The sequence below is a fragment of the Myotis myotis genome, unplaced genomic scaffold (assembly GCF_014108235.1).
Source record: "Myotis myotis isolate mMyoMyo1 unplaced genomic scaffold, mMyoMyo1.p scaffold_m19_p_2, whole genome shotgun sequence".
Taxonomy (NCBI): domain Eukaryota; kingdom Metazoa; phylum Chordata; class Mammalia; order Chiroptera; family Vespertilionidae; genus Myotis; species Myotis myotis.
The window spans coordinates 149733975-149761480 of record NW_023416324.1 but is presented as its reverse complement, the minus strand read 5'-3'; the positions used below and the strand labels follow the sequence as shown (position 1 = coordinate 149761480).

The 27506-nt window shown below is 38.1% G+C and overlaps 1 protein-coding gene across 1 annotated transcript in view; it reads left to right on the top strand.

The window, feature by feature from the left end:
* Positions 1 to 756: 756 nt before the first annotated feature.
* The window catches only part of SLC9C1 (solute carrier family 9 member C1), an 80031-nt gene continuing 53281 nt past the window's right edge, over positions 757 to 27506 (top strand). Inside the window, exons 1-7 of the mRNA XM_036348539.1 lie at positions 757 to 946; positions 2045 to 2145; positions 8245 to 8373; positions 13410 to 13575; positions 17240 to 17365; positions 18629 to 18790; positions 23573 to 23672. Of these exons, the coding sequence (XP_036204432.1) occupies positions 796 to 946; positions 2045 to 2145; positions 8245 to 8373; positions 13410 to 13575; positions 17240 to 17365; positions 18629 to 18790; positions 23573 to 23672 (935 nt within the window). The 5' untranslated portion in view covers positions 757 to 795. The remainder of the gene's footprint in view (positions 947 to 2044; positions 2146 to 8244; positions 8374 to 13409; positions 13576 to 17239; positions 17366 to 18628; positions 18791 to 23572; positions 23673 to 27506) is intronic.

Genomic DNA, 27506 nt, shown 5'->3' with positions numbered 1-27506 from the left:
TCAGGAAGTTTGAGAGCACCAATGTAAAACTTTCCTTACCACAGAAGCAGGTGGGATTGCAGACTGCAGCTACTATCTATTCCTTCAAGCCAAGGCACAAAATAACCCTTGTTGTTCCTCATCTAAGAAGTAACAATGAGACAGAACATCTAACAACCCCCCTGTTTTAAATCCTTTTGGTTTCAATATTTTTATTTTGTTCTTGATTGCTGTATGGATATATAAAATTTGGAGGAAACTTGACCCATTAGTGTTCCAAATGGTAAATATAAGACTATGATTGAGTACCATCATAATCTATTAATTTCTGTCTGAATAGAAAAACAAAAGAGATCCTTCTCCCATCCTGCTACCCACTTTGGAATAGCTACCATGAACGTACTTCCAAAGGCTTAGGGAAGCTGAGGACAAGCCCCTCAGTTGTCCATCCCCAGAGCTAAGTGATATGCACCAACTTGTGGTCCTGGCCACAAGTTAGGTGAAAAATCTTGTCAGAGTTGGATAGATGCCAGGTGAATAACGCTGAGTGAGCATGGGATGACACTGGCTAATCTCTACCACTTGGGTTTGTACCTTTTTTATCTCAGTTAAATTTAAAGCATGATGGGAATGGGAGGCATCCCTAATTTTGGCAGACCCTAAGATATTACTAGGATCAAGGAGAAATAATGGTTGTTTTTAAATTATTATCATGAAAGAAAAGCAAGAAGGCAAGTCTTACTTTCCTTTGATCCTGTGTGAGTTTTGCAGAGCGTCGTAAGAGTTGGATACAGATGGTCTGTGAGAACCTACAGGATGAACGTGAATTTCAGTACTACTAATTACACTTTCCAAAACAAAGGATTTGGTGGCACTTGGGTAGAATTTGTCAAGAATAAGTTCAGTACTTATCCTCAGGACCTCCCTGAAATCATTCTAATATTGGCTTTGATCTGCACAATTGGAGGTAGGTGCAACTCTCTTTATTTTAGTTTATTCTATGGATGGATTTGTAAATGCCACCGTATAGAATTTTTTTAAAAGTAGCAGCAGTAGGAAATCAGAATTTTGGTCCTAAATTCATACATTTGTTCCCTGATTTTCAACTAAATGAATCCAACAAAAACCTACCCCTGAGAAGAAACCTGTAACATCTAATCTTTATTCTTCATCTCTATAGTGTTAAAACAATATTCATACTTTCTTAGTTTACTAGGTTCTGAGTAGATTTAAATGATGGGGAGAATTGAAACAGATAAGTAGAAAATCAAGGGTTGGGGGATTTTTTTTATCTGTGTTATCATAAACTATAGTTTCATTCATATTTTAAAATTAGCTGTTCCACTGTTTTCTTTACTTGGACAAAGAATTTCAAAGTGATAGGTCTGAATTGTTCAGTTACTTTTTAACCACTGGGTATGGTGTCCCATTGGTTTTGTGCAAATGATAAATTATTCCTATCTCTTATGATAAGAAAAGAACACTGTAGATATCAAAAGGATGCACCTTTCTACATGCTTTGATGTAAGAATTGTATTTAAAAGATGCAGAAGACATTAAACTGAAGAAAATACTGTAATATTGCTTATTGCACTTTATAATAAGGATTAACAACGTTAAATATCCATGCTTTCTATTATGTAGTAGCTAACTAGTAATAAGTAGCTAGTTTTTTTCTCACCAGCATAATTATTACGGTTAGTTCCTCATTATTATTTAGGAATCAGTCAGATTTCACTCAAGTTTAGTTTTTATTAACCTTATTGCAGGGTTGCCAAAGAAGCTACCTGATTTGTAGCGTGTGGAGAAACTGCTATAGATATTTTAGTAGTAACCCAAGAACCAATGATTCTAAAGAAATGATATACTTCATAGAACAGGTCAAGCGGAAATGGATTAGTAATTACACTGATTCTATGTGCTTAAGTGTGAAGGAGGGTTTCAAATACAGGAATATAGGAAGTGAGTAGTGGATCAATATTTCATTGTCCTCAGTGTTAAGAAATCATATTAAAGTTTTTAAAATGTAATATTTTACTGCTTTTTAATAATTACTTTTTTGCAGCAATTTTGAACCTACACTTGAAAGATTTTATAATTCCTCTCCCTGTGATACTATTTTTAATCGGATGCAGTTTTGAAATACTCAGTTTTGCATCTGACCAGGTGTGTATAGTAAATATGAGTATTTTTTACTATACCTAAGATTCATATAAATACAAAGATGGCTTAAGAGGATTATTAAAATACTTGTCTCTTCATTGTTCTGCCATTTGATAGATGCTTAGGATGTGGATAACATCAGATGTGTAGGAAAAGAAACTGGGTGTGAAAAAGCAAAGCTTAGACGAAAATTGGTTAACAAGATAGAAGCCTAGAGTGACTTAGAGCTGCTATTATAGAACTCTCATAGCAAGAGAATTCTGACAAAAAACAAACCAATGTATTGCCTCAATTAGGAATGTTTCAATCGCATTTCCATTAGAATAGAGGCTAGTCTCTAAGTGTGCCTGGCTTGGAATGTATCAAGAAATATACACAGAACCTTGTATCTGACATTGGAAGTGAGGAGCAAGGCAAACCATAGATATAGTCCAGACAACTCTAGTATTACCACATAGTTGGGAAGAGCTGGAGTCAGAGGAGAGAGAATATACTTACTGTAAAGGATATAGAATGTTGCCCTAGCCAGTTTGGCTCAGTGGATAGAGCGTCGGTCTGCAGTCTGAAGAGTCCCAGGTTCGATTCTGGCTAAGGGCACATGCCTGGGTTGCGGGCTCGATCCCCAGTTTGGGGAGTGCAGGAGGCAGCCGGTCAATGATTCTCTCTCATCATTGATGTTTCTCTCTCGCTCGCTCCCTCTTCCTTCCTCTCTGAAATTAATAAAGAAATATATATTTTTTTTAAAAAGGATATGGAATGCATTATTAACACAATAGTCATCTAACCCAAGGGTTGGTGGCAATCTTTTTCTGTAAAAATACATATAGTAAATATTTTATTTTTTGAGCTTTTTCATTTATTTTATTTTTTTATTGTTTAAAGTATTACAAATAATAGTACATATGTCTCCTTTTATCCCCATTGACCTCCCCATGGCCTCCCTTAACCCCAGCACATGCCCTCACCCCCCTAGTGTCTGTGTCCATTGGTTATGCATATATGCAAGCATACAAGTCTTTCAATTGATCTCTTATACCCCACCCCCAACTCTCCCCTGCCTTTTGGCTATAGTTTGAAAGTCTGTTCGATGCTTCTTTGTCTCTGTATCTATTTTTGCTTATCAGTTTATGATGTTCATATATTCCAAAAATGAATGAGATCATGTGATATTTACCTTTCTCTGACTGGCTTATTTTGCTTAGCATAATGCTCTTCAGTTCCATCCATGCTGTGGCAAATTGTAAGAATTCCTTCTTTCTTACAGCACCGATGTACCAGTTTTTTAATCCACTCATCTGCTGATGGGCATTTAGGCTGTTTCCAAATCTTAGCTATGGTAAATTGTGCTGCTATGAACATAATGGAGCATATATCCTTTCTGACTGGTGTTTCTGTTTTCTTCGGATATATTCCTAGAAGTGGGATCACTGGGTCAAATGGAAGTTCCATTTTTAGTTTTTTGAGGAAACACCATACTGTTTTCCACAGTGGCTACACCAGTCTGCATTCCCACGAGCACTGCAAGAGGGTTCCTTTTTCTCTGCATCCTCTCCAGCACTTGTCGTTTGTTGATTTGTTGATGATAGCCATTCTGGCAGGTGTGAGGTGGTATCTCATTGTTGTATTGATTTGCATCTCTCGGATTATTAGTGACTTTGAGTATGTTTTCATATGTCTCTTGGCCTTCTGTATGTCCTCTTTGGAAAAAGTGTCTATTTAGGTCCTTTGCCCATTTTTTGATTGGGTTGTTTATCTTTCTTTTGTTAAGTTGTATGAGTTCCCTATAAATTATAGAGATTAAATGCTTATCAGAGATAACATTGCCAAATATGTTCTCCCATGCGGTAGGCTTTCTTGTTGTTTTGTTGATGGTTTCTTTTGCTGTGCAGAAGCTTTTTATTTTGATGTAGGCCCATTTGTTTATTTTCTCCTTAGATTCCATTGCCTTAGGAGTTGTGTTGGTAAATATATTGCTATGACAAATGTCTGCTATTTTGCTGACTATGGCTTCTTCTAAGATTATTATGGTTTCCCATCTTATGTTTAAGTCCTCTGTCCATTTTGAGTTTATTTTTGCGTATGGTGCAAGTTGGTGGTCTAGTTTCATTTTTTTGCATGTATCTGTCCAATTTTCCCAACACCATTATTGAAGAGACTGTCTTGACTTCATTGTATGCTCTTGCCTCCTTTGTCAAATATTAATTGAGCATAATGGCTTGGGTCGATTTCTGGGTTCTCTGTTCAGTTCCATTGGTCTCTGTGTCTGTTCTTGTGCCAGTACCAGGCAGTTTTGAGAACAGTGGCTTTTCAGTATAGCTTGATATCTGGTATTGTGATCCCTCCAACTTTGTTCTTCTTTCTCAAGATTGCTGCAGCTATTCAGGATCTTTTTTTATTCCAGATGAATTTTTGGAGAGTTTGTTCTAGGTCTTTGAAGTATGCCATTGGTATTTTAATGGAAATTTCATTGAATTTATAGATTGCTTTGGGTAGTATGAACATTTTAATTCTATCAATCCATGAACACGGTATATTCTTCCATTTGTTTATGTCTTCCTCTATCTCTTTTTTTCAGCATCCTATAGTTTTCTGAGTACAGGTTCTTTACCTCCTTGGTTAAATTTATTCCTAGATATCTTAAAATTTTTGTTGCAATGGTAAATGGGATTGTGTTTTTAGTTCCTCTTTTTCTATGAGTTCATTGTTGGTGTATAAAAAAAGCCATAGACTTCTGGGTGTTAACTTTGTATCCTGCTACATTGCCAAATTTACTTATTAAATTTATTAGTTTTTTGATGGAGTCTTTACGGTTTTCTATGTACAATATCATGTCATCTGCGAATAATTACAATTTCATTTATTCTATAGTAAATATTTTAGATTATGCAGGCCATATAATCTCTGTCACAACTACTCAAATCTGTCATTGTAGTTCAACGGTAGCTATACTCCCAGGAGACAATGTATAAGTGAATTGGCATGACTGTGTTCCTATAAGATTTTATTTACAAAACAGGCATTGAGAAATTTTGACTTAGGGACAATATTTTGCCAACACCTACTTCAGTCAGTCAGAATATGAATGAGAATGTGTGTGAAAATGATTGACTTTCCCAAACAAATTTAACCAGCGATGTAAAATAAAAAATTATGGAAAACATATATTCATGGAAGAACAAAAGCAGATCACTACTTTATTTGTCATGAATAGGTTTTATAACCATATGATTTTGATACAAACGCAATTTTAAGTGCAATTATTTATGACCTTTATGGAAGTTTGTTGACTTTTTGAAAAGATCAAGTTGTAAACCTTTATTACAAATTAAAAATGAGGTTCTTAAAACTCAACCTGACCAGATATGAAACAATTTTAAAACATTTAAAGAGAAAAAACAGGCTTAAAAACAACAACAAAAATCACATGTTGTCATCATCAAAAAGAGACATCTTTAGGAAAAAAATAATAAAAACCCCATGCTGCATAGATAATGCAATAGTTCTAGTTATCTGTTCAATGGCAAAAGGCAAGCACTTAAGGTCTTCAGCTCCAACCTTTTGTTCATTTCTTACTGCTGGAATTTCATATTCATTTCTTCTTGTTGGATGACTAAACCTTATAATATTTCACTCAAATATTCTGGAAAAAATAGTCTGAAAGAGATGATAAGCCTGCATTTACTCAGTCTGGTCCTGCTCAGCCTCCAGAGGGGACAAATTCTCAGCTGGTGGATCAGCTGCTTTTGTCTCTTTGCCATCTTGTAGTTTAGGGTTTTCTGTGCCTCTGTATCAGTAATTGAAGTTGTGTCAGTACCGACATTGAGGCATTCAGGTGGCTGTTGACCTTGGGTCTCATCTCCTTGATTTTCCTTATCTTCTTCATTGCCGTCCTCTCTTGGCTGTCTTTGGTGAGGAGGGTCCCTGTGAAATCATGGTCTATAGCCCCAATACATATTCTGTCTCACTGGTCTATTTTGTTCCCCTACACCCTGGTTATCAGCACCCTCTGTCACTTCTCACTGCACAGGAGGGTTGGAATACTGTAGTCAACACCCATAGAGTCTCCTCAGGGAGTAAGGTGGGAACCCTGGCCAGTGGGAGGGCGGGCACTGTTGGGCCTGGCCTTCAGGATCACTCTCTCTCATCCCTCATTCTTTTTTAAAAAATATATTTTTATTGATTTCAGAGAAAAAAGGAGAGAGAGAAACATCAATGATGGGAGAGAATCATTGATTAGCTGACTCCTACATGCCCCACACTGGGGATGGAGCCGGAAACCCAGGCATATGCCCAACCAGGAATTGAACCGTGACCTCCTGGTTCATAGGTTGATGCTCAACCACTGAGCCTCGCCAGCTTGGCTCATCCCTCATTCTTTTCCCCACTCTTACTTTTCTGGTAATTCTGCTGGTAATTACGTGGAGGACCCCTGCCACGTGGGTAGCCTCTGTAATGGTTCCAGTCTGCTGCATATTTACGGCCTTGCACTGGAACTCCTCCACCAGGGCCTGTAGCACTTGCCGCCCTGTATCCTTTTCTCCTTCAACAACATCATACTTCACAGTCTTTCCATCTCCTATACTGCAAAGGTACTTCCTGGGGTTATTCTTCTTTATGGCAGTCTGATGTACAAATACGTCTTCCTTGAGGTCATTCCTGTTGATGAAACCATATTCATTTTTTACATTGAACCATTTCACTGTTCCCAAATCTTCCCTGTGAAGATCTTCTTGTCCCCACCCGCAGGCACCACTGATATGAGGCTGTGCAGGTCAGGGCTCCCTGCCCCACTGCCCTGTGGTGTCAGACTTGGTGTCAGCAGTGCTGAGGGGGTGGGGGCAGTGGGCGGCTGCTGGGTCCCGACTCCTCTGCTCTTGGTTGCTGTGATAGTGAACTGGGCCAGCTGTATAGCTGGGCAGCTGCTGCTCTTCTACTGATGTGATGGTAACTAGGCTAGCAGGGCTGCACGGGGCTCTCCGGGGTCCATTCTCCATCCCTACTACTGATCAAACTCAATCTTAAGTACTTCTATAAACTTTACTATTTGACAATAATTCTTTACTCTTCTTGCAAGCTAATACGTTAGCCTGCCACAGTTTCATGATCCTGGTAAAAACCATACGACTCCTGGACCAGCTAAAAAGAACTCTTATCACTCAGGGCAACTGCAGAAGCCAGACTGTCAGCATTTTCTTGTGCCTGTTCCATGAGTCCCAGCTCCCAGAGAGAGAACGAAGAGGGCCAGACAAAACCTCCACACACAATGGGTTGAATTACAGGAGAAGAAACCTGAGCTTCGAGAACTTGAATAGTTTATGATGCGCAGTTAGCTCACCTGTCCTAAAGAGTTATTATCTTTAGTGCACTGAACAATATAGTAAATCTGACCCTTGCTCTGGAGAGAAACCTTGCTCTATCTTCCAAACTTTTTATTCACTCAAACATTCTGGAAAAGATAGTCTGGATGAAAAGCAACCAATGACCACTCATAAGACCCGAGAAGCACAAGAAACAACAAGAATCAGCTCCCACATGCATAGATCTCACCCAACTCAGTAGGTGCTCAGTATTTCCTTATGGAATGGATGTGGAATGGATGCTCAGAATAAAATTCATAAATATCAGCTAAATATTTTGTGATAAACAACACAAATTAGTTATTTCATTAGCTGCATTAACTTCCCACACACTGCTATTCTTCCAAAAACAACTTTCTGTTTAAGCCATGGCTAGTTATTTGCAGTTTCTAGAATTTGATATGATTGCTTACTCCTTTGTGGGTTTTATGTATGATAATCCATCTGTCTGAAATGTCTTCCTTCCTCTTGTATGCTTGAAAATCTCCTAGATATTTCTAGTGGCCATGTAATGTACTTCCTAGTTAAAAAAATAAAATGTACATAGGTATGTGCAGTAACTTTCCACTGTAATTGATAATAATCTGATGGAAAATTATAAAAATCTGACAGAATTAAGACATTAGCACTTATTACATTATGATGTATGTTTTCCTTTTTTGTTGGAGATAAGAGTATCTAACATGTAGTCTATGCTAGTAGATGGATAGATAAATAAGAAAATGACATATTTTTATATTATTAGGTCCTAAGATATGCTCGTGCCATACAATGGATGGATTCACAATTATTTTATTATTTATTTACACCAGTAATTATCTTTAATGCTGCATTTGACATGGATGTTTACATGTTCCAGAAGTTATTTTGGCAGGTAAAAAGTATTCTTTTCCAATAATATCATTCACTAATGAGCCACCACATTTTATCTATATTTAGATTTTTAAAAATTTTCCTCAAAATTAGGAAACAAAGAAGAAAGGGGAAAAGTGCTAGGTGTAAAAGAAGTAAAATAAACTTTATATTTTAGTGACTATGCTATATCTTGACAAATGGCTAGTCTACTGAAGACTCAGGAAAAAAATTATGGAAGAAAAAATAATCCTGAAAATATGAGTGATAGAACTTAACACCAGTTGTGATTTTAACTCTGTCATGCTATAAGAGAGCTATTGTGAAATCTATTAGGTCTAGTAAAAGAAATTTATTAATAAAAGTGATGTTTTAAATACTCTCCTTCTAAAACTTCCCACACCCACATGGAGAAGAAAAAGACAAAGAAGAATATTTACAGAAACAACTATAACTCTAATTTATAAACTTTTGTGATTTTTTTCTAATTATGTGAGATTTTGAACTCATAAGAAAAGACCTTGAGGTAAAACACCACAGATCTTAAGCAGAGGTGCATTTCTTTCAAATTAACAAAAACAATTTTGGCCCTAACCGGTTTGGCTCAGTGAATGGAGCGTCGGCCTGCGGACTGAAAGGTCCCAGGTTTGATTCCAGTCAAGGGCATGTACCTTGGTTGCGGGCACATCCCCAGTAGGAGGTGTGCAGGAGGTAACTGATCGATGTTTCTCTCTCATCGATGTTTCTAACTCTCTATCTCTATCCCTTCCTCTCTGTAAAAAATCAATAAAATTAAAAAAAAAACAATTTTGTAAATATAAAGCCATTACCTAAACTATATTAGAAACAAAACTATTAAAACAATGTATGCTTGAAAAGCGTCTAGAAAAATGGAGGTTATACAAATGACCCAAAAAAATGAAATTAAAAAGAATATCTTCTGATATAATAAAAGGCTAACATGCAAATCAACCAAACGGCAGAATGACAGGTGTTATGACGTGTACTGACCACCAGGGGGTAGACGCTCAATGCAGGAGCTGCCCCCTGGTGGTCACTGTGCTCCCACAGGGGAAGAAGCACTCAGCCAGAAGCCAGCCTCATGGCTGGTAAAAGCAGGGCGGTGGTGGGAACCCCTCCCGTCTCCGTGGCCGCACTAAAGGTGTCTGACTGGTGGCTTAGGCCTGCTCCATTGGGAGCAGGCCTAAGCCATCAGTCAAACATCCCCTGAGGGCTCCCAGACTGCAAGAAAGCTCAGGCTTGGCTGAGGGACCCCCTGCCCCGAGTGCACAAATTTCATGCACTGGGCCTCTAGTGTATGTGTGTGTGTGTATATATATATATCCCCCATCTAATAATAGAGAAACATGGTAATTAGCCATAACTTCGCTACCCTTCCCATTGGCTAATCAGCGAGATATGCAAATTAACTGCCAGACAAGATGGCGGCCGGCAGGCAGGCAGCTTAAGCGAACGTGAGGCTTGCTTGCTCCAGTGACAGAGGAAGCCAAGGTTTCCTGCCTGCTGCCACCCGGCTCTGAGCTCCTGAAGTAATAGCCCCAAAAGATACAATGTTTCAATTATAGAAGCTAAAAGACGGCGGTTAATTTGCATATACCAGTTGCGAGGGAAGACTGAGGACAACATGGAGGCCAAGCGGTACAGAAGGGAGCTAAGTAGAGGCCTCGAGGACAGAAATGGAGCCGGGAGGTGGGAGGGCAAGCCCAACCACAGCGGCTGCGAGCCAGAGGGGCAGTGGCTTGGAGGGGAAGGGGCAGTGCCTGGGAGTGGCTGGGAGCGGGAGGGGAAACCCAGCCAGAGCGGCTCAGAGTGGGAGCGAAGCCTGCCTCAGTGGGTTTCGCTCCCCTCTCTGCTTCGCTCCAGCTGCTAGAAGCCTTATTCTTGCAGGAATCTTCCTGCAAAGGGCCTCTAATATATATATATAAAAGCCCAGCAACCGAACCATGGAATGACCTGAATGACCGGTCAACAAGTCGCTGTGATGTGTACTGACCACCAGGAGGCAGACGCTCAATGCAGGAGCTGCTCTCTGGTGGTCAGTGCACTCCCACAGTGGGAGTACTGCTTGGCTGACTAGGGTGAGCGGTTCTCCCACAGCGGGAGCAGCTGCTCAGAGGGCGGGTCCACAGCCGCTTGGCTGACCAGATGAGAGGCACTCCCACAACAGGCGATCCCCACAGGCCATTCCCCCCACCAGTGCATGAATCCATGCACTGGCCTCTAGTAGAGATATAAAAGTAGTTTGGTCTGGTGATTTCTGCCTATCTGTCTCCTGAGTCTGTTCAACTCTGGAAGTCAGCTGAGGCAGGAGGATGAGATAGATGGCTGAAGGGCCCTGCTCATGTGTCTGTTGGTTGGTACTAGTAGTGTTGGATTTAGGCAATAGGAGTCACTGCCACACATTATCTCATCATCTAGGACAGTGATGGCGAACCTATGACACGCGTGTCAGAGGTGACACGAGAACTCATTTTTTTGGTTGATTTTTCTTTGTCAAATGGCATTTAAATATATAAAATAAATATCAAAAATATAAATTTTTGTTTTACTGTGGTTGAAAATATCAGAAAATTTCTATATGTGACACGGCACCAAAGTTAGGGTTTTTCAAAATGCTGACATGCCGAGCTCAAAAGGTTCACCATCACTGATCTAGGAGGTTATTTCAGGACTAGAGGCCCGGGGCACAAAATTCATGCACAGGTAGTGGGGTACCCACAGCTGAGCCTGCACCCTCTCCCAATCCAGGACCCCTTGGAGGATGTCCAATCGGGCCTAAACTGGCAATCAGGCATCCCTCTCGCAATCTGGGACCACTGGCCCCTAACCACTTGCCTGCCTGCCTGATCGCCCCTAACCTCTCTGCCTGCCTGCCTGATTGCCCCTAACCACTCACCTACCTGCCTTATCACCACTAACCACTCCCCTGCCTGCCTGATCACCCCTAACCATTCTGCCTGCCTGCCTGATTACCCCTAACTGCTCGCCTGCCTGCCTGATCACCCCTAACTGCCTCTGCCTCAGCCCCCACCTCCACCTCCACCTCCATGGCTTCATTTGGAAGGATGTCCAGAAGGACGTCCGGAAGGTTGTTTGGCTGTCCGGTCTAATTGGCATATTACATTTTTATTATTATAGATTCTTCACAGTGGGTGCAGAGTCTCAGACATCAATCAACAGAAGAGGGACAGATGGAATTTGCTAGCGCTTTTCAAGTTTCTCCTTGCATCATGTGTGCTCTTACTCCTTTTAGGCAAAATGAATCACACGACTGACTCAAAGTCAGAGTGAGCGATAGCCACGCAAGGGTATGGCTTCAGGAAGCAGAATTGCTGCTGCCACTTTAGCAAACAATATGCCATGTGATTTATTGAAGTATCAACAACAGCTATGTGGAAGGACAAGGATTTGGGCCTCAGTCCTCTTGTCTCAGAGCCTATTTTAATGTATTCCTCCAAACAGGAGTTAGTAATATAACAATTCTGGCCACTAACACCTAGGAAATAAGAACTTACCCACCCTAGAAGTAACTGTTCTACAGGGCCTTTATTTTCTCTCACTATCCTGATGCTATCATCAAGTTTTATCCAGAGAAGACTCCTCTCAGGAGTGCCACATAAACAGTCTATTATGGTTCTGCCACTTCTAAAATTGGGTTAAAGATGTATGATCAACTGACTTAACCCAAATCACTCAGCACTAGCACCTGCACCAGGCCTCCTGTGCTATAGTTCGATGCTCACTTCCCAATTGATTCTGTATGAGTGTCTCTGTACAAGTGAGAGAGCTAAGTAATCAGAAGGCAGTAAGAGCATTTTACAATATTATTACAAAATCATTATAATTGCTCTTTTATTATTTTTAAGTGCAATAATTGACATGTATGTAACATTATATTAGTTTCAGGTATATAACATAATGATTTCATATCAAAATAAGTCTAATTAGCATATAAATATGCGATGTGGCAGTATTAACTATAGCCACCATACTGTATATTGCATCCCCATGATTTATTTATTTTATAATTGGAAGTTTGTACTTTTTGAACACTTCACCCATTTCATCAACCCCCCTTCCTCAGCCTCTGACAACCATCCATCTGTTCTCTATATCCATGAGTTGTTGTTTTTTTTCTTTTAGAGTCCACATATGAGTGAGTTCATATGGTATTTGTGTTTCTTTGTTTGACTTATTTTACTTAGCATAACGTCCTAAAGGTCTATCCATATTGTCACAAATGGCAAGATTTCCTTCTTTTTGTTAAGGCTAAATAATACTTCGTTGTGATATATATATGCCATATTTTCTTTACTCATTCACATTCATCCATTGATGGACATTTAAAGCTGCTTCCATGTCTTGGGTATTGTAAATAATACTTCAATGAACATGGGGTGCAGTTCTAAATTCTTATACATAATTTCAGGACAATCACATTTTCCCAAGTCCATTTGGGAATAAAGTTGATAAGTAGACATCACAGGTAGAATATAGGAAAGTAAAAGATGATGGTGGGAAGTCAGAAGGTAGGTAGGTTTTTCAGCCCTATAATAACAGAATTTTTCTTTCCAAATTGTCTATAGTCTATAGACCTCTGCTATTTCTCTACATTTTTTTCTGTTATCATATTTTCTCTCTCTTTTTCTTTTTTTGACACCTTTTTTTAACTTGTGCTCATTTTTTATGTTATAGACTATGTTTCAATTTTTATGCATAGTCAAATGTGTATGCATGTATATGTATGCATGTATTTAGGGTATGTTTGTATATACCTCACACATACATAGCTATGTTTAATAGCTTTATCAAGAAAATTAAGTTTCTTTTTAAATTATAATACAGTATTTCTTAGGTCCTAAGAATCTCATTGCAATATATGCCTTTTATTTCCAGAGTTGTAAGCACATAGTTGTTAAATAAGATAACTTAAATTTTCTGTTGGTGAGTTGCATGTGATTGTACATCTTTAATAATCCTACAGGTCTGCTTTTTAAAAGTCAATCTAATTTTTCTATATGTAAAATTTATTTGCAGATCATTTTAATTACAATTCCTGGATTTTGTATCAATTATACCTTAATTCTTTGGTATCTGACATCTGTGAATAAATTACGTTTGAGAACCACCCCATGGTTGTTATTTGCATCTATCCTTATGAGTTCAGATCCCATGCTGACTGCAGCTGCTATAAGAGATCTTGGTAGGTATATTTTTCTCCTTTCCTATATTTAAAATATCATATTATATATTTAAGTTGTCTATTTTTAAGATCTGTTCACTGCTTTTCATGATGTGAAGTGTGTCACTGGGGCATTGGGACTGAGCATAGAAATTTGGATGATGATGCTTAGAACAGAATAAAATGCAAGTGACGGGCTTACTTATTACATATGGTTTAAAGTCTTATATTCAATTATGGACTAGATCAGGGGATTATTTGGAATCCTTGACTTTGTACATGCTTCTACCTTGTACCAACAGAACAGTTCTGGGGGCTTTACAATATTGCATATATATTTTGGTGACATTTGTATTGCCCAACACCTTTTTTCCTTTGAAAACACTGTCATTAAGATAATTCCAATTACAAAAAAAAAAAATGCCTTTTGAGTCAATGTCATCATTTGAACCAAAAGCCTGAGAAGTACAAAACAACAAAATCACTAATCATACAGTATTTTAGTGTGTACTATTTTGGAGAACACATATATATTTAAAAGTAAAATACCAAATCAATGTAACCCATTGAAAATCTGAGAGCCTTATTCAAGAAAAACAAAAACCTAATTTGTTTTTCCCCCACCACTTTTTAATAATGAGAATTAGAGCATTTGTTTTAAAAAAGAATTTTTATGTGGCACACACATGCATGTGTGCATGCAGACACATATGTTGTACATGTGCACACACATGCGCACACACACACACACTTATTCTTTTATTTTATGGCCAGTTAAAGGGGAAAGAGCTATCTGAGACAGGGAGAAATAGAGTAGGGGAGACACTTCAAGTGTATCTATATGAATAAAAGGAAGCCAAGTCTTCAAAACAAGGAGATTAAGAGTGTGAGGTAGACTCTAAGGAATGCCAGCATTATAAACTATCCTTGCCTCTATGTGACTCTGTCAGTGCCAGCCCCTTTCTACTCAAAAGATTTGGGGGAGTTCTTTTCTACCTGAGAGCATTCCATACTTCCCTTAACTTTGTCTTCTGATAATCTAGTTAGTATTCCACTAGTTTCCTGGCTTGCCATTGTTGAATTTAAAATATTTCTTTGGGTTAATTTGCAGGGTCATTTTTGTAAATTTTAGCCATCTTGCCATTACTATTGGAACTTTGTTTTTCTCCTCACATTATACCTCTTAAAAAGAAATAATTTTTCTCTTGAAAATATTTTTGCCTGAGTTTTAAAAGCAAGACTTTTACATTTTTAAATTTTATTCTTTAAAAAAAGAAAATCTGTCCAGGTTTATGAGTAGAGCACATGAGTGCATTCACACTGTCTTGAGCTTTTTCTGGTCTGTTGACTCCTCTTATGCCCCCAAGTCTTTTATTTATTTCCAAATATTCACATTTTGTTATAGTTCTATTTTCTTTTTTTAAATTAAATTTTATTGGGGTGACATTAGTCATCATGGACATATAGGTTTCATGTATGGATTACTAATTTACAAAATCTGTATAGTATAGGGCCATGTGCCCACCACCCAAAGTCAAATCACCTGTTTCCTCATATTAGGGCCCCTTTCTCCCCCCACCCTCCTCCCTCTGCCAACCATAACACTGCTATTTGTATTCATAAGTTTCAGTTTTATATTCCACACTAGTAACCTGCATGACATTCGTGCACTCAGGGGAGGGAGGGAGGGTGGCTGGCATGGTCCCTCAGCCAGGCCTTCTCCCTCTCGCAGTCTGGGAGCCCTCAGGGGATGTCCGACTGCTGGCTTAGACCTGGCTTGTGGCTGAGCAGCACTCCCCCTGTGGGAGCACACTGACCACCAGAGGGGTAGCTCCTGTGTTGAGTGGATCAGGCAGAAACCAGCTCTCGGACATTCTCTGAGCGGTCCCAGATTGCGAGAGGGTGCAGGCCAGGTCAAGGGACCCTACCAGTGCATGATCAGGGCCAGGGAGGGACACAGAAGGTTGGCCAGCCAGGGGAGAACTGTGGGAGGGTTCTAGGGCATGTTTGGCCCATCTTGCTCAGTCCTGATCCCAATCGGCTGGACCCCAGCAGCAAGCTAACCTACCAGTCAGAGTGTCTGCCCCTTGGTGGTCAGTGCATGTCATAGCAAGTGTTTGACTGGTCAACTGTCTGCCTTCTGGTGGTCAGTGCATGTCATAGCGACTGGTTGATCAGTCGACTATCTGGCCCCTGGTGGTCAGTGCACGTCATGGTGAGCAGTTGAGTGGCCTTAGCATATCATTAGCATATTACACTTTGATTGGTTAAACAGACGACCAGACAACCAGATTAGCACATTAGGCTTTTATTTTATAGGATATGAGTGAAATCATACAGTTCTTAGCTTTTTCTGTCTGACTTATTTCACTTTGCATAATGTTCTCAAGGTCCATCCATGTTGCAGCAGAAGCAATATAGCCCTATGGGATCCACAGAGGCTCAAAACTATAAAATAAAATAATTATACAAGACTATCAGGTTTTTCTGAGTAATAAACAACTCCAAAACAGCATGGCTCAAAACAATAATTATGTATTATTTCTCATGAGTCTGGCAGTTCTGATGATATGGGCTGGGCTCTGCTGGTCTTAGCCAGGCTCATAATAAATCTGCCGTCAGCTGGAGGGTCACCTGGACACTAAGTGATCTGCATTTCCTCCAAGTATTTCTCACATCCCCCTAGTAGTGTAGCCAGGAAACGCTGCCATGAAGGTGACGGAGTCCAAAAGAGAGGAAGCAGAAATATTTCTCAAGCCTCTGCTTGTATCATTACATGACCAAACAGACTGGATCTCTTCAGTCTATTATAAGAGAGAAACTGCAAAATCTTACAGCAAAGGGTGTCAATGCAGGGGTAGGTGAAGAAGTGAACTATCAAAGCAATTGAGCTTCCACAAGAACAGACTACCTTGCTTTTATTCTCTTCCAACAACATACTTACTGTATTAGGTTGTGATCACAGCTATAGAGTGGTTGGTCTACAGGAAGGGCTTTTACCGTGTAATGTTTCCTTCCTGTGGGAATTTGGAAAATCATCAAAGTTGCCCCAAGTAATAGTTTTGTCACCATAGACACATTTAATAGCACAGCAAAATGATAATTAATGGCTATCTAAACTTAGAATATAATAATAAATGAAGGAAAATTTGGATCAGAATAGATAATATCAAGGTGCTCTCCATTCATGGAGTCTGGTTTCTAAAACCACTAAAAAGGATGTATAGGAAAATCAGACAATTTGTGTTAAAGTGAGAGTATCTGGGCAATTGCCTTAACTCTTCACTAGGTGCAGTGTTATAAAGTCTTGGTTTATGAATTTACTTTACCTTGTCATTGTTTTTTTATGTTGCCATAAATACGTGATGTAAGTATTTATATAGGCCAAATCACTGAATTCAAAAAATAATGAATTTCATATTTCCATCTACTTTGAAAGAAGGAATGAGAGCTCTGGTTGATTATCTCAATTACATCAACCATAATCACAGTTAATTTGGTACTTGTGATGGTCTAGACTTAACTTACAGTTAACATATCATTGCATTTTCTTGAAGAGAGTTTTCAAACATGACTAAAGTTTAAGTATGCAGAAAAAGTATGCGATATATATCCATAGCTAAGAATATTTTTCTACTTGCTAAAATTTTGTTTTTTTCATCTAAAATATTTTTTCCTTCCATAGGTCTTTCTAGAGGCCTCATCAATTTAATTAATGGAGAAAGTCTGATAACCTCTATAATGTCTTATAATATGTTTACCAGTATCATGGATTTTAACACCGACCAGAAAAGTATGAACCATTCCTTAGGTAAAGACCTATTTTTTAATTTATCTTTATTGTTGTAAGTATTACAGATGTCCCTTTTTGTTCTCTCATTGACCCCCTCATCCTTTCTCTCTACCCCCCATCCCCAGGCCTTCACTGCACTATTGTCTGTGTCCATGGATTATGCATATAAATTCTTTGGTTAATCTCTTCCTGCCCCTCACCCCTTTCCTCTGAGAATTGTCAGTCTATTGCATGCTTCCATGTCTCTGTCAGTTTATTTTGTTCATTAGATTCCACATATAAGTGATATTATGTGATACTTGTCTTTATCTGACTGGCTTATATCACTTAGCACCTTAGAGGGTGTGTACCTTCTTGTGCTAAATTGGAGTTTTAGGTTCACCACAGATATTCCAAGCTGCCATGGCCTGGGTAAACTAATTGGATACAGAGAAAAACTAAAGGTGAGTGCTTCATTTGACCAAGTAGGATAATTGTCCACCATGTGGACCCGACCCCTTGAAGAAGACATGAGAGGATGATGGTCCCCTAAATGGGCCTTCTTGGGGAAAAATAGTCTTCAATTCTGAGTTTTAGGCATTGATTATGAATATATAAAGCATGATGAGTCAAAATAGAAATAAACACTCCCCCCTCCTCCAGGGGATAGGCAGGTCAAAGTCTTAGGCTTCCTAATTTTCAGGGGAGGGCATCATAATGACCATACAAAGTCCTTTGGCAAAACATAGCAATATTAAAGATGTAACTATCCTTTAATGCATAACTGCACTTGTGGGGCCTAAGGAAGTAATCAGAAAAGTAAAACTAAATTATGAACATAAATATACACTGCAGCATTATGTATGAGGGGGAAAACTGGAAAACATTAAATGTCCAACAGTAAGGAACCAATAAGTTGGCAGGTGAGAACAATGGAGGAAATTCATTCTGCATTTCCTCAGTGTCTTATGTTGGATCTAGAATATAAATGACATGAATTTAGTGACTTTCTACCTCTTGTACATTACCACATCTCCAAAATTTATTGTACTGTTTAGCACTGAATAAATGTTTATTGCTTAACGGAGACTGAAAGAAGTTCTTACACTAAACTGACTGACTTTTGTAAACTTGTGTGACTTTCAGAATTTGAGAGCAGAAATATGAAAACACCCTACATGATATGAATGAACTATTTTAAAGATAATGACAAAAAGAAAAGCTAATTCAGTCATATCATCACACAAAATTAAGTAAGTTCTATTAACTTTTTTTTTTTTAATTTTCTCCCCTTTCTTGCAGCACGTAGCATCGTGAGTCCAATATTGTCATATTATCTATCAAGTTTCTTGTTTGGAATTCTAAGTGCAAAACTGGTTCAATTGTGGATGTCTACTGTTTTTGGTGATGATATCAACCATATAAGTCTCAACTTTTCAAATCTGTACCTCATATTTTTTATTTGTAAGTGAGAAACCTATCCCTAAAATTAAATCACATAGAAAAATTAAAAATAAAGATATCAAAAATTCATAATAGGCATGCCAAGTAAAAGTTAGTTTAAAACAATTTAACTTATCTAAAAGGAATCTTTTTGTTAAAATAATCTATCAAAAGAGATAAAAATGTTAGTATCTATACAACAGAAAACAATATACCAAAATATATAAAGGCAATACCATTATTAAGCAGGAGAATTTGACAAAACTCCTAATTACGATGAGATATTCTAACATGACTTTCCCAGATAATTTCATAGCCAATTGGAAAAAAAATTAGTATGCTATAAAAAATTTTAAATAAAAACTTAAATGTGGGGTTCATAAGATATGTAGAGTTTTCCTTTCTAAAACATAATGAATATCCTTTACATATACCTGTAGACTATTTACAGAAATAAACTAGACTACAGAACATTTCAATAAAATTCTAAATCCACAATGCAATTAAATACTAACTACAAAAGGAAGATCTTAATCATTCTAACTGCCTGACATTAAATATACTTTTCTTGGTATCTCAAAGATCAAAAAGATCAAGTAAGGCTACATATTATAAAATTTATTATTAATCCATTTATCACCACTTTCTTCTCATAGAAGTATGGCAGGTATGGGTAATTAGCTATATCACTGTTTGCCGATACAGCCTCAGAATCATGTTCAACCCAGTTCTTCAGATGGCCCTACAAATGATTTGAAGTTGGCATATGTGACAATACCTAGACAACAGCTTAATATGTACTTCCATTGCATTTAAGAATAAGACAGTGTTGCCTAATCTCATATCCAAGACTAAAAGTTATTCTGGAAGCTCTAGCTAATAAAATAAAATAAAAAGAATACAGTTTATACATATTTTGAAAGAGAAATGGTTATAGTAGTTGCAGCATTTTAGATTATATAGAAATTTAAAGAAAATAAGCCAATGATGCTTTTTAATAGGTAGTATGAAGTTAATATAAAAAATCAGTACTGTCCTTATAAGTCAGCAGTAACTAGTTAGAAAATATAATGAAAATTTGATTCTCTTTACATTGGAAAAATATTTATAGAATATCAAGGAATAAACTTACAAGAAATTTAGACCTAAACAGAAAACTATAAAAGTTTACCGAGAGTATAAAATTTGAATTAATTGAGACAGGAAAAAACTTTAGAAGTGCTAATGTAACAGGATTTATTATTTTCATGTCTGAGGAAAGAAAGGCAGAATGTAGGATTTTGAGTTTTCCCAATTGCTCAGTGAATTAAAGCCAATTATAATCTATTGATGTTACAGGATCAAGTTAATAAATTAATTATGAGAATATGATCAATCTGTACAAGTCCTTTATCATATACTACTTAAATTTTACATACCTAATTTCTTGCAAAAATATATCCCAGCAATATATTTTTATAATATAATTTCCTCTAACACCATTTAGTAAGCAAGCATAACCTCAATATTAAGGGTTATACCCCCAGAAAATAATAAACATTGAGTCAAAATGTCTCTCACTAAACATTTTAGAAAGAGCAATTCTAGGAAAAAAATGTATGAAAACAAGATAGAGTGAATATAAATCTAATGTAAAAGGACTTTCACTCTGTCCTGGTGTAATGTTTATATTTTTAGTATCTTCAAGGTAGCCATCATAAATATTTTCCAAATTTTACTATTGCATAATAAGTTACAGTGACTAGTTCAAGAATTGAGAGCCTTAAAGCACCTATGTCCACAGATCCCTCTTTTTTCAGGATTCAAAAATGACTAATGTGTTATTTTATGGCTTAGGTACCATTTCTAGCCAGAAATAAAATAAAGAATTTTAAAACTTATAATTTTCTACCTCTAAAGTAAGAATAATACTGATTTAATGAATTAAAATGTATTGGAATCGAACAATGACAGAAGTATGTGGTGGCTAGCATATTTTCACTTTTTTGGTTTTGAAATTATACAAAACAATTTAAAGAGGTTATCAGGAAATATTAACGGTGAGAGTTGGAAAAACATAATTATAAGTGGAGATCTTTCCCTAATAGGTAGGGATTAAACACTTTATAAGCCTACAGTTATTAAAATACAACTGTTGTAACAAAGGAATACAAAGTAAACCAAAAAAACAGAAGGTACACATATAGCAATTGGATAAATATGGCAATAAAATAAAAGTGACATATCCACAATGTTCTTCAATAGTAAAACAAAAATAATTCTTTTTTATTAACCAGAACAGTGTCTGCTAAACATTAAGTTAAAAAAAGAAGCCCAAATACAGAACCACATTACCTTAAAATCCCATTGTAGTTTTTATGTGAATATATATACATATATATATATATATATATATATATATATATCCTCCTATCTAATAATAGATAAACATGGTAATTAACCGTAGCTCCGACATGCTTCCCATTGGCTAATCAAGGCGATGTGCAAATTAACTGCCAACTAAGATGGCAGTTAATCGCCAACAAAGATGGTGGTTAATTTGTGTACTCACAATGATGGGAGGCAAAAGGGGAAGGATGGAAGACAGTGATCAGAAACCTGGGCGAAGGCAAGAGCCAGGGAGCGGGGCAAAGGTCGGCCCTGGAGGCCACCTTTGCCCTGCCACCAGCAGGTGATCGGAGAAGCCTGGGGGGGGGGGGGGGGCAGGGAAGCAGACACAGACAGCAACCGTGACCGCAGAAGCCGGGTGCAGGGGATCAGGGAAGCGGCCGCAGCCAGCTTCCCCAGCTGCGGCTTCCCTGCCCCGCACCCAGCTTCTGCGATTGGTGATGCCTATTTTTGCATGATACATAACTGACTGCCCTCCCTGGAAGCACAGAAGAAGAAGAAGCCCCCAGAAGAAGAAGCCGCCCACCTTTGGTCCAGGTGCCAGCGCCTGGGGCTGGCTGCAGCCCAGGAGATGGACAAGCTACCGGCCAGAGGTCCTAGGGTGCAGCCACCCAGAGAAGCTGCCAGCCCTGTGATTCAGGGAGCCAGCGCCTGTGGCCAGGGAAACAAGTTCCCTCTTCTCCTACTGTAGTCATTACTTCAATATTCCCCTTCTGAATTTCTCTCCTGTGCTGCAACCCAACTCCACTTTTCATTGGAAGGATACAGAACAGAGAGAGCAGTGTTAAAAGCTTACATTTTTAAGCTGGTAAGGTTGGTACTTAAACATATAAATGGAAAACTAGAGTCCTTAAGGTAACAAAGGCTACAAAGGACAGGGACAGCGCATGACCTATTATATCCAGCAATCCATATGGGGACTGAAAACTTTGCAATGATGACAATTACTGAAGATATCAATCAACTAAAATAGTTGACAGGGACAATTCTTCCATCTTTGAAAATATCTACATCAAATCTGTTTAAATAGATTTTCATCTGCATAATATAACACATTCTGACAAGACCACCACCACCACCAATGTGGTCAGTGTTGTGCTGTAAAATGTTTAATAACTGAGGCACACCCCTCCCCCGAGTGCACAAATCTTGTGCACCGGGCTACTAGTATATATATATATATATATATATATATATATATATATATATATAGAGAGAGAGAGAGAGAGAGAGAGAGAGAGAGAGAGAGAGAGAGAATGTATGTCACCATGAATGTTCACTGGGTACTCCATTCTTCTCCAAGATCTTGATCCAATTACATGAAATACTTAATTCTATAGCTTGTAAAAAAATCCAGAGATGATCTTATGGTTTCTAAAAATTTCTGGAGTTATCTTTCTTATGATCTCTGCTACCTCTTCTTTAATATGCCACAGTTTCTGATTTATAGTAAGCTTTACTGAAGATGAGGACAAGGAAAGTTCACAGGGTAAGTTACATTATGTAGTTCGCAGTTCAATGAAATCTAATAGCTACCTTTATTTTCTAACCTTTCCATGTTTCCTGCTTAATTTTTACCACTTGTCTCCAGCATAAAAATTCATTAAGCATCCTTTAATTTTTGAAGCTGCCCTTTGGGTCTCATCCTCTATTTTCAATTAGTTATCAAATTATTTCTTCTAGGCAAATATAGGCTTGTCACTAATAGAAATCCCAGTTTAAAATACTTTAGAATTATAACTAGGGTTGTGGCAGTAGAATTCAGGTGTTCTGTTTTTTAAAAATATAATTTATACTATGCCATATTATTTGAATTCTTTACAGTGATAATATACTACTATCATAAGCTGGAGAGGGATATAACTCTACTAGAGCTATTTTTAGAATATGCTACAGTACTTTAGGCTTTTTAGTCTCCCATCGTAAATGCACCAAAACAAAATTAAACTAGGGAAGTAGATTCATATTGGGTTTCTACTGACCCAACTCCCTTAGACCTGTCACCAAATCAAACCGTTTCTATTTCCTACTGTCTCCCAAAAAGAAAGCATCTGAAGTAGGCTAGTATATAAAGAAATTATCAGCTCACTTCCCTTTCCTTCATCAGAGCCCCTCTGAAAAAATTAGACCTGTAGCTGATGCTCTAACGTCACTAAAGCCCAAGAAGAGTTTGTGAGCTCCACATTGTTGCCTATGATATGAAGCCAAAACAGTGTAAGGACATCTAGTATAGACTTTACCACACAAGTGGGTGTGCATCTGAGGAGGAAGAAGGATGATGGGTGGTGGTAGCAATTTTTAGTATTATGCAATTGAAACCATGTCTGATAGCCTCTCTGTACAGTCACTGTACTATCAAGATATTTTCATCCGTGATAAAATTAATACTTTATTTTTATTTATTTTCAAAAATAGGTGAGCTAGTTGGAATGTCTGGAGTCTTTACACTGGCCATTATGGGACTTTTCTTAAATTCTACAAGTCTTAAACCAGGAGTTGAGTCACTACTACTTGAGTGAGTGGCCAGCATATTTTCATTTTGTTTCATACATTAGAAGCCATAATATTGTAATAATAACTGCACCTGCAGCTACATGGTCAAAGTAAGGTACTGATCGGAACTACCCAACTGAAAACACTTCCTCTAGAATCTGTTGCCTGTGTCTTCTACTCTTTTAACTTTAGGCAAAACTTTTAAGTTCACCTTAACTTCATATTGGCCCTATTCCCCCATGAATTCTTTTACCATATACTCAGTAATTTCCAATCTAAATCACTAGACAAGGTTAGGAATAAGGGAAGGCAAGGGAGACACTCATTTCAGGCACACAATTTTAGAGGGTGCCAAAAAACCTCAATAATCAACATAAATAATGTGTTTAATGCAATATTTTGGGGCAAACTAATGCAAAAAATCAATGATGAAAATATTAAAATGTTAAATAAAGATAAGATCAATATTACTGATAGTTCCTTTTGCCTCAGGCTCCAGTGGGGCTCAGCATGGCACTGACACTAGAGTGGAAGACAAATATTTTAAAGACCATAATTTTTAAAGACCATAAAGAGATGCCACACAAAGCAAATTAAAAGGTCAAGCTAGGGCATTTGAAGAGGGTTAACGGTTTCTTAAAAGAAAGTATGACCAAACTAAACGTAAGTCTTGTTATAAAAATAGAAAGTATGGCCAAACTAAAAGCAAGACTTAACTTTAGTAGAAATATACCAATGTGTTCACGGGCACCCACCTGAGGATGTATGGAATCTGTGCTGGCCTCAAATAAGGGTGCATTCTGCAAGGCTCCAGTACAGAGGACCCACAAAACACAATGGCAACATATGTGTTAAAGGAAGCCCTGAGCATGATGAGTTTTAGAGTTTGGAAGAATATTATAGAAGATAGAATAAATTTAGAAGTCAGAAGCTTAAAAGTATAGGATCTTATAAGATTTTGGAGCACTTCACTAAAATTTTTTTATCAATTACAATGAAAGGTGGTTGTACTAGCAGCTAGGCAGAACTAATTGGGCCACAGTTGTAGGAATAATTCAAAATGTTACACTAATATTCAACTGTATCTATGGGAAGTGATTATGAAGGCTCCCTTTAGCTTCTTGCTCTAAATGAAAGAGAAAGCTGGATTTTCCCTGAAGGCATTAGTTCTTTTGCATTCCTTAAAAGTCATGGTATCTTTCTCACCTGCTTCCCTGGCACTATTGAGCTTAGCGTTGAGGTAGACTCTGTACCTCAGTCATTTCTATATAACAGTTTCTCCTTCTTCCTGAGTGCAACTTAATTTTGAAGCTCATGACATCAGATTATACCATCTGCCACCTTCTTGGTTGTAGTTATCAACAGAGCCCGGAGAAGATTCTCCCTCCTCCGCACTCACTGTGACTTCTCTCCATTACTCATCACCATTCCTAGTGATGTCAGTCAGTATACACACAATTGATCCTTTACTCCTCACCTTTCAGTTCTTGAACCTCTCTCCACCTAAGAACATGTCCACCACACCCTGCTTCAGCCACCCACTTATATGGTCATACAAATAACCACTTCATAACCTCAATTTCAAGAATCTTAGTATCTAAAATATGATATGTACTAATTTCTACTCTCCAAAAGAGTTGAAACCTAAGATAATAATGTTAAATCCTATTACATCCTATAATAATCTACAGCAGGTGCATACTACTCTTTTAGAGTAGAGGCACACCATCTCCTATCTTTTCAGTGTTCGCCCCCAGTACCACAATTCTAACAATTCTGCAAACATGCTGCGACAATAATGCATTAATTTTATTATCTTTTACTGATTCTTACCCACCTCACTTACCCCTGTCTCAGATCATTTCTTTTGTTTAAAATAATCTAATTTCTCATCTCATTTGGCTATAAGTCAAAGTTATTTTAATGGCAAACAAAGTCCTATGATATGTCCCTTCATTAACTCTATGATTCTTTTACCACTCTCACCCTCACCCACCCTGCTCTAGCCACACCGATCACTTTGCTGTTTCTCAAACATGCCAAATATGTTACTATCCAGGCTTGTGTCCTTGTGTGTCTGCTCTTGGAATGTGCATATTGCATACACACCCTACAGAGGGGCAGAAGTAGCTGCCTCATTTCGTTCATGCTTCTGTTAATACATCACTTTGTTAGAAAGAAGTTCTCCAAGTAGGAAATACTTCCTTACCATCATGTATAATCTCTTATTCTAAGCAAATTGATGTCCCTAAAATATCCAGTCCATAAGTTCTTATCATTCTTCTAAGCTAGGGGCTGTGCAATGTTGGGCAATAAAAATAATACAGATGCCTAGATTTATAGAGTCAAAACATATGAGGGTGAGAGCATAGCACTTCTAATTTTTAAAACCTCTCTCCAGCCTGACCAGTGTGGCTCAGTGCTTGAGCATTGACTTATGAGCCAGGAGGTTATGATTTGATTCCCAGTCAAGGCACATGCCTGGGTTGTGAGTTTGATCTCCAGGGGAGGTGTGCAGGAGGCAGCTGATCAAAGTTTCTCATCACTGATGTTTCTATATATCTCTCCCTCTCCCTTCCTCTCAATAAAAATATTTTTAAATAAGCAAATCTTTCTCCAGATAAAAGTTACATACAGATAAAAATGTGACCCTTTGCTACCATAAAAGATCTAGATTTATTAGCATAACGCACGATCCCCAAATGAAAGGGACTTGAAAAAAATATTTAGAAGCTCTTTTTTGTATGTGTCTGACTCACTGCGCGCGCGCGCACACACACACACACACACACACACACGTCAGGTTTCTCTCATTAACTTCTACCACATATAAAAGGTCTTGACAGCTTCTCAATATTTATAGCTTCATTGATTTTATTACATTTTATGTTAATTAACAAGACTAATCTTTGGTACTTGATGACATTTTTATACAATATTAAGGTTAATTTTTAAATTATGTAATCATTAAATGAGTAGTAAAGTATGACTGATTCATATCTACCACTTCCTTGACTGAATTATCCTACTCAATGTTTACAAGTGATTGCCTTAAATGTATGGGTAGGTGGATGTAATGCTTTGAGAAACTCTTTTGGGGAGTGACTATGTTTATGGTGCAACAATTGGATTTGTTTTTGATAGGGAAGTCAAAACACAATTGTCATAAAATATATCTTAGTGTGTTTTCCTCCAAGTTAATGTGGATGCAATATTTAAATCCAGAAGGTAATGGAATTTAAAATATTGCCACACATATACAAGAAAGAGATGATAGCTTGCTGTATCTACACTAATAAAAGAGAAACATGCAAATTGGTATCACTCCACTACACCCACCAGCCGATCAGAGCAACTATGCAAATTAACCCAACAAATACGGTGGTTAATTTGCATACACAGGTGTGGAGTGAAGACTGAAGGCTCTGGCCGGAGTGAAGACTGAAGACTGAAGACTAAAGAGGCTGGCTTCTCTGCTGCTGCCGGACCAAAGGCCTGGGTCCTGGGTGCCGGAGGAAAACCAGTGCGAGCAGCCAGGGGAAGGAAGACCTATTGAGCAAATCTTCGTGCAACGGGCTTCTAGTAGAATAATAAGCCTAAATTCATCATAGAAAAATCTATACTAATAAAAGGGTAATATGCTAATTAGACCAGGAAACCTTCTGGGAGGCCTTCCAGACAAAGCCATGGTGGCAAGGCCGAGGCAGAGGTGGTTAGGGGCAATCAGGCCAGGAGGGGAAGGCAGTTGGGGTGAGCAGGCCAGTGTGGGGGAGCAGGGGGAGCAGTTGGGGTGAGCAGGCCAGCAGGGAGGGGCAGTTGGGGGCAATAAGGCCAGGGGGGGCGTAGTTGGGAGTGA